At 39.2% G+C, this 8611-nt stretch overlaps 1 protein-coding gene across 1 annotated transcript in view; it reads left to right on the top strand.

Moving 5' to 3' along the window:
- LOC104953036 (1-acyl-sn-glycerol-3-phosphate acyltransferase delta) overlaps positions 1–2339 on the top strand; it is a 7704-nt gene extending 5365 nt beyond the window's left edge. The window contains exon 8 of the mRNA XM_010779955.1: positions 2217–2339. Coding sequence (XP_010778257.1) covers positions 2217–2339 — 123 coding nt within the window. The remainder of the gene's footprint in view (positions 1–2216) is intronic.
- The last annotated feature ends 6272 nt before the right edge of the window (positions 2340–8611 follow it).

Here is an 8611-nt window from a genome sequence, read left to right as displayed (position 1 = left end):
GAGGATATTTTAAAAATTGAAATGGCCCTTGAGACAAAAAAGGTTCCCCACCCCTGCTTTAGAAGATGTAACATGTCAAAGGATCTTTAACCTGGCACTAGTTTTATTATGAAATAATGTTTCTTTTTATAAACAGCATCCCAAAAAAGAAAGACAGTCATATAAAAAAGAAAGTTCAAAAGTAAGTCTGACAATAAATGAAATAAACAAACAAAATAAACCAAATGTTGCTGCCTTGTACTCAGCTCACAGCTACAGCGTATCAAAGGTTATGTTTATGCAGTTAGCTCGAGCCTTAAATCACAGTATGTTATCTAATTTGGCTTTAAGGGCCCTCATGTTTGCAGAGAAAACAGAGCAGTAAATCTGATATAACAAATGACGCTTGAGATGATGTTTGAAATGAGATAGAGCATTTGCATTCTGCATTTCTGACGTTATTTATCTTTTAAAATATCCCACATCAGCTTTGAGTCTCATAGGAGGTGGGGGACTTTAACCATTATGTTATGAGACATGGGTTAAGGAATTAATGAATAATTGCATGATAAATATAAACTGAAATAACCATTTAATATCTGTCTTAAAAGAACTGTATCAGCTGAACCACTGCAGGACATAGCCCACTGTGCAAGAGGCAAGTACATGCGAGCATGCGCTAAATGGAAAATGTAAATCACAGTGCAAACATACATCTTGGAATTGGTTGTTGAACAGAAATGACTAACCATCAGTGAGCCTCCGACCAATGTGGGTAGCCAGGGAGGAGAGTGTCTCATTTACATTTCCCTGGCTCTTTAGTGGAAAAGTGCCGTTGATATGAGGTTACTGGATTCAAAGATGTGGGTGGGGGGCACCTCACCACAAGAAGTTACCCCTTTCCAAGAAATGTCAGCTTTCATTAAGTGAGTTATGTGTTTCTGTTAAAGTTGCCCTGGTACAGCAGGCAATTTGATACCATATAAGAGTAATGGCGTGAGTTGGAGTGCAGCTCCGGACATTTGTTGCATGACATCCCCCCTACTCTTATTTATCGTCCACCAGTAAATCAAGCAGAGAGGCTATAAAAAATAATTTAAAAAAGCTTCCTTGCTAGATCAAACTAAAGTCCAGATGTAATCAAGCTGGACTGCAACTTTCTTCGGTGTGGGAAAGTTTGCACACTCGGCACCAAAACATCCGCTCTAGACTAGCAAAAATATTTTACCCCCTAAGAAGTCCGGGACCAATTGTCACTCACAAATGCTTGTTCCTGGAAATTTATCAGTTTCTCTTTTAAAAAAACAGTGGCAGCAGCTGAAGTTTTTTTTGTCATCAGGTTGAAGCAGGGGACAAAGCCAACAGCTCTCAGCCAGGAAGAAGTATACTTTTGGCCGAGCAACACAGGGGCAATTTGGATGAGCATGCTGAATAAAGAATGCACCGAGGATTAAGTAAAATCACTGCATAAGTGTGATTCATGAGCTATTAGTGCGTCAGTAGGCTGTGACTTGCTGTGATTCTTTTTTACCCCAAAACAAATGAACACTCATTCAACCCCTCCACACAACTCGTTAAGCTAATAGCTAACTATGTGGGTTTCAATGTGAGATGTTTAGCCTATGTTCCTCATAAAACAAAGTCAAAGGCAACTTTATTGTCAATCTTTCAGTTTGTGTGTACAGACAGAGGGATCAAAATTCCGTTTCCCACAATCCCGAATATAAAAATAAAAATGAATATATTCAGTTTCGTACAATGTCCAACTCAGTAACAGCAGCAAAATCTGCTTCAAAAGATTGAGGGAGAGATTATAGCCATGTTTGGAACTCAAAATGCAGCTGCACAACAAGCCTGAGGCAAATGATTTGAGCAGACAGCACAGTCAGCTAAATCTGTTATTATTCTGGCTGGAAAAATGTGACCGACTACATTAGTGCAAATGGTCTGAATAAATCAGGAAGAACTCTGACCTGCTGCATTCATTTAAGTTTTGAGCAGGCTTTAGTAAAGAAGGCGCTAAATCTGATTAAGTCCTTTTTGAATGACTGCATGGTGGAATGTCATGAAAGGAGATAATGTGCTCAGATTTTCTGAATGCATGCATGTAGGACATATAGGAAAAAAGTTCTCATCAGAAAAAGTGACAACATAGCCCTGGGCCTTAAATGTATGACACAGTGTGTATGTGCAGCCAGTAATGAGATCCTGATGTATACACTGTCTGTTTCCCCCAGGACTTCGCTCCTCAGGCAGAATACCTGTGGCCCCCTGACACGTCCGACTGTCAGGGAAACACCGGGGGGGCTTTCTGGAGACACCTGCTCTGCGGCACTCTGGGGCCCTCGCATGAGTCCTGACCCAGCTGCCAAAAAGCATTGGCCTGAGTGAAGTATTTGATGTAATGCCATCGCCACGGTGAAGAAGATTAGGATGCTTCGTGGTTTGGCCATCACAAGTCCTCTTATTCAACCTTTACTCCAGCCTCCTGACAGATGTCACAATGGGGATTTGAATGCTAAGGAATGAGTACGTGATTCAACATGAGGTCATATGTGCAGAACCATAGTCAATGTGAGAGGTAGTTTGTGATTTTAGTGTAATTCAAAAGGAATTATACTTGTAATATTTCATTCTCATCGTGTCTGTGTAGAATGTGATACATGCGGCAGTGAACAAGGTTAATACTTAATAATAATACCAGATAAAGTGCCCCGTAGATTTCTGTCAGTTTTATGACATAATGACTGAAGTCAACAGTGCCATTTCAACTGCTCCGACAAGCATAACAAGACCTTCATGTTTTTTCCAAACAGCTTTATCATCGCACACATTCTGACATTGTTTAAGACATGCCAACAGCTTCTGAACATGTGCAGTCAACAACCCTCTGATAGAAGTGGGAGTATATATATATCTGTAATGTCCATATTGACATGATAGCATCACGAAGTTGCTGCAGATTGGTTGCCTGCAGATCCATGATGCGAATCTCTCGTTCCACCACATCCATAAGGTGCTCTATAGGATTTAGATCTGGTGACTGTGGAGGCCATTTGAGTACAGTGAACTCAGTGTCATGTCACACTGTTGTCATGTAAGGATGGACATGGTCAGAAACTATACTCAGGCAGGCTGGAGTTTAAACTATGCTCGATTGGTACTAAGTATGCCAAGAAAATATCCCCCACGCCATGACACCACCACCACCAGCCTGAACCGCTGAGACAAGGCAGGATTCATGTTGTTTACGACAAATTCTGATCCTGATCCATGAATGTCGCAGCAGAAATCGAGACTCATCAGACCAGGAAAAATGTTTCCAATCTTTTATTGACCAATGTTGGTGAGCCTGTGCGAAGAATTCGAGCAGACAAAGACCATGTTGAGAAATGCAACAATTTCCTACATTTTCTTACTCAATTAATCAACACACAGTAAGCTGAAGTGTTGGCATAGCAAATGCAAGTCTGTTGAGGACACATGGAAAAAGATAAGGTCAGTTTAATGGCTGTCTGGGTTCTTATCACTTAAAGGCCAAACTGATTAAAGGTAGGGTATGAATGGAGAAACCAGCTCGAGTGCGCTAGAATTTGAAAGTACACAACCGAAAAAAATCTGCCCCTTCCTTCAGACTTCCTTACAGAGCCCCTCCTCCAACACATACAAACATGCAAATGACCAATGAGGGCACGAGATAAGTTTGTGCACGAGATGGAAGGCTGACAGGCAGGTAGGACATCCAGTTATCTGCCGCGGGCCGAGGCAGATAACTGGACTTGCTTTTTAGCGCGCCACGGCTTCCACAGATGAAATATTTGTATATATTTTATTGTCAAAGCATTTCATTTATTCACTGCTATTGGGATGTTAAGAGCATTCCATGGAATATAACAAAAAGTGTTTCTGAAGTGAATTACCTAGCCTACCTTTAAAGTCCCAGACGTTTTTATTTTGCATTTCTTTCAGCGCTGAAATGATGGTTATAGAACGTATGCAGAAGCAGCAGACCCGCCCTCAAAATCAATAATGCCTAATTTCCTTACTGTAAAAGGTATCATTGAAATTCAGCCATATTTAAATAAAAAACGTTCCTTCAGAATAAGATTGCAACGCTTATATACGCCAAATATAAATAATTTTCTTTGCAATTGTAAGATGAAATCAAAGCAAACAAGACAACCACAGATCTAGGTTTTAGATAAAAAGAATAATGCAAAATGTAAGATATTTAATTTGCTTCTCTACAAATATTTGGCACAAAGAGTGGAAAGCTTGGATTCTTCAGCAGTTCTGTAATGGGAAAGTGACAAATAAAGAAAGAATGGAGAGAATGGCTGATATCTTCAAACAGCTTGCCATGTGTATTTTCACGAGGGTATGTTCCATTACAGCAGAGCGCAACATGGCTGAAAAAGCCATCAGAGATGTAAAAGGATATGGTGATCGCTTGTTTCCACTGGTGAAAAAAGGGAGGGGAGCTTGTAGCATTGTAGTCATGCTTCTAAAGAGCAGATGCAGTTCTGCCTTCATCTCCTTCCGTGATGATCCCTCAGGTTCACTAAGTTAGTTGAATACAACTTGTAGGTTTAACCGGATATAATGATTTACTTATTGGTAATGTGCATTTGTCATGTAAATGAGCTTTTGAAACTTTGATTTGTTTTCTTTATAAGATAAGGGTCAATGTGTTTACTGTTGGATTTTTGTTTGTATATCTTATTAAAAAAAGGTTATAATAAGTGTTATAAACTCACCATGTTCTTGGTGTATGAAGAGATACCGAACATGACAGTATACAAAAAGATGTAATCTTGAAAACCACGAATATGAAATACAAAGTAGTTACACTTTAGATATTTTACATTATGATTAATTTGTATTATAAATACTTCCTGCGAGCAGATGTTATCCACTTATGCCGTGAGATGAAGCTGAAAACTGAAAAAAATGTTTAGTAAGTCGACATTGAGATAATCAAATGTGCTATTATTTTAACAGTCAACAATTAACCTTAAAACTTTTCATGTCTTCATGAGTTTATGAAAACATTTAAAAGCTGTGTTAAACCACATGTGAATGATTTGTAATAAATGTAAGAATTTGTCCATGTTTTTAATCGTGCTAATAAATAACACTGTGCCATAAAGCATTCATTAACTGTAAACACCAGTTACAATAATTAATAGAAAAAAAATACAATTGTTGACAAATACATTAAAAGAAACTTGAAACATGCAATCATATCGTACACTGATTATAAGTGCTAACTAGTGTGTTCGGTTAAATTCAATATTGATTTATGTTTTGTGACGATTCAGCAGGATGCAGGTTTGGCGTTGATGTTTCAGGTGAAGTGTAACATGATGTTTGGACAGTCTGAAAAGTGTTTATGTGCCAACAGCTCTGACACTCTTCTACATGCCCCCTGCAGCCATCACTGAGCATGGCCTCTCTGGTCTGCAGCTGCACTTTTTCAGTCTGTCACAAACTTTTGCATTTGAAACACGCCGTGTTAGGCTGTGCATGGCAAACCAAGTGATGTCAGATTCTTTTTCCATTCCAAATTGTTCAGTTTTACCTCTCTGTGACCTGGATAGTGGATGTCTTTAGTAGGATTTAAGGGCCTATTAAGAAATAGAAATAGTTGGTCAGGCCCAATATTAAAGCTTCTTTGGTGACACATTACCTCCTGTTGTGTTGATTTAGCCCCAGAATCACCATGCACAGCCAACAAAGCTTCCCAAATATAACTATTTCATGGATTCTTGCATTCTTGGATACACCATTTGAAACACAAGACATGTGATTTATCTCAAAGCAAAGGAAAGTAAGGACTATCTTGATTGACCCAACTTTCCAAAAGATATGAAGGCTGTATTTGATCCGAGTTTATTTTTTCAAGTCCGATAAATCAGAGCCTGCACCTATCGGCACTGTCTGGCTTTGTTTTTGTGCAAGGTTACTGCAAGGCCAAGACTTCACAACCTGATTTAATGAGACCCGATGCATCTGTTCCCAGTTTCACACCGGTGCCATCAAAACCTAAGTGGAAACAAGCCTCGCTCTGACACCCTGGACGTTTTTTGGAAACATACTTTCTGTGAAAACTGGAGTTTCGTATTGTTTCCCTCAAGAGTGAGCCTGTATTTGAGCAAATGTGCAAACGTGTAATTACTGCTGCATGGGAAAACTTTCTCTTTTCCACTTGAAAATTCTCTATTTTTTTGACTGCTCTACCACTCTCTGATGTCAGTCATTTAAAGCATCTGAAGTAAAGCATCTCAAAGCCATGAGTAATGTCAAAGGGCTGGGTCCATGCAGACAGCTTGGAGCCCCTGTGCTGCAGGACATCAGCTCTTCTGGCACCTCGGCATTCTGGGAGCAATGAGTGTGCACCCCCGAGGTTGGCAGAGAGAAGGACCATGGGTCGTTTTCCAGTGACTGGCAGAACTCATGCCTTGAAACAAATGACTTACTTTATTTCAAGTGACAGACCCACTTCTTTGCTAGCACACTTGCCCTTGGCAGCATCTTAGGCACTTTGTTCAGCAGCAACCTAAAGGAGCCAGTGGGAACACTAAATGTTGATTTTACTTTTGATTTTGGGAAGCAGAACAAATCGTCCCGGGAGTCAAAGCCACTGTTGCTTTTTGATGAAAAGCATGTTTCTGTTAATGCATAGCTGTGGTTTCGGCACATGGTTATAGTGCTATTTTGAAAGAGAAACCTATTCACAGAGAGTCTTTAAAAACGTTTTGTAAATCAGCCAACTTTATGGAAGTGGTTCAAACTGATGTCTGACACTGAAGATTTACAGGCAGTTACGGCTGGAGAATTGACATTTTCTGAGACACCCTAGTGACACAGCCTCTGCCCAAACACACTCTGAAGTCCTCTCCCCCTGTCCCTGATACTTAACCCCTTCTAAGAGCCTGGAATACATCTGATGCAGATATGGCAAAAGTACACACATCCTTTACCCAAGTAGAAGTACAGATACTCGTGTTTAAAAATACTCTGGTAAAAGTAGAAGTACTGACTGAACTTCTTTACTCAAGGAAAAATAAAGAAGTGTGGGCTTCGAAATGCACTAAAGTAAAAAGTACCCACTACTTTGTGTCCTTGGGCAAGACACTTCACCTTAATTCGCTGTACTCACTTTTACATGTCTGATATGTGTAATAATGTCATGTAAAGCACTTTGACCAATCGGAAAAGTGCTCTAATAAATGTAATGAAATGCAGATTAAAACTAAACTAACAAACCTGTTTTGAAAGTGTAAGAAGTAAAAGTAAAAAGTCGTCAGAAAAACAAGAAGTGGAGTAAAGTACTGATACCAGAAAAATGTACTTAAGTAAAGTAACAAAGTATTTTGTATTCCACTACTTCCCACCTCTGCTCTGATGTACACTAAAATTGTCTGAAAATATAATACTTTGTGCAATATACATACAAGAGCAGTATATCCTGCTGCAATTTCATTAATTTTATTATTTCCTATTAGTTTTTCGTCACTTTTCTTAAAAACAAATATACTGCTTCATCTTTTTTTTTTACCATGGTGTACATATCTGCTATTTTGTTGAAGTTTTTTACTTACTGTGTAATTAATAACAGGTGCATACTTAGCCATTTTAAAATGATCTGCTGTTGTAATCATGTACATTTCCTCGTTGCAGGACATATAAAAGATTTCTGATTCTGATTCTAATCAAAGTTATACTACAAGTCCTGTCGCTGGCAGGGTCAAACTTCCCTATTATTCTCTACTGAACAGGTTGTTTTATGGTAATATCTAAGACACATGTTTGGGCCTGCCTTATCATACTGGGAGAAAAAGCTATCCCAAGGCATGTCCTTGGAAAGAGAAGAGTGACAAGAGAGATAAAGGCTAAAATGATTAAATACAGTTCTTATCACCAAGCTCAATATCCAAAGGTTACCTCCAAGAACACGCTCACGTTGCATTCTTGCTTTCAGATCCACCACGAGTGAAAGTGAAGATTGCTTGATGCTCTATTAGTCAATTGCAACCAGTGTGCTTTCTCCTTTATAAGTGCTTTACTGTTGTTGAATCCTTACCTCAGCAGAAAAGGCTGGTTTAGTGTGTCCTACATTGACATCCTCTGGCACAGTGTGTGAACCACCCTGGAACGTGCTCTGGGCTTCAGACCAGCCCGACTTTGGTGTGTGCCACATGGACAATTCCTAGAGCCTCAATCTAAATATCTCTCCCACAGAGCTACAAGAGCAAGCTTTGGACTCCCAGTTTTCCTCAATAACGCATTTTTTTCCTGGCTTCTCGATCATTTCCATCATTCCGTCCACTAGTTTCCGCACTGAGACAGATGGACTGATGCAACAAAAAAACAAACAGACAAATTATCTCTTTCAACTGTCAATTCAGAAAACCCTGGGTACATTATCTCAAAGACCTCTGCTGACAAAATACTTAGGGAAGTCCTAAACAAAGTGTTGGATTTGGTCTTTTTTATGGATTTGTTGACAATACATTTTTTTAAATGAAAACCAGCCGTATCCTTTAAACTGTGTCCAGCTTTATTTTATACTGTATGTTTAATGTTGGGTAAGCAGCAATATGTCTTTATTATGTGAGTAATCATAATA

This window comes from Notothenia coriiceps, unplaced genomic scaffold (genome assembly GCF_000735185.1).
Source record: "Notothenia coriiceps isolate Sejong01 unplaced genomic scaffold, NC01 NC01_scaffold00020999, whole genome shotgun sequence".
In the NCBI taxonomy this organism is placed as follows: Eukaryota; Metazoa; Chordata; class Actinopteri; order Perciformes; family Nototheniidae; genus Notothenia; species Notothenia coriiceps.
Note: the sequence above shows the minus strand (reverse complement) of the source record. Positions and strands in the feature narration are given on the sequence as shown.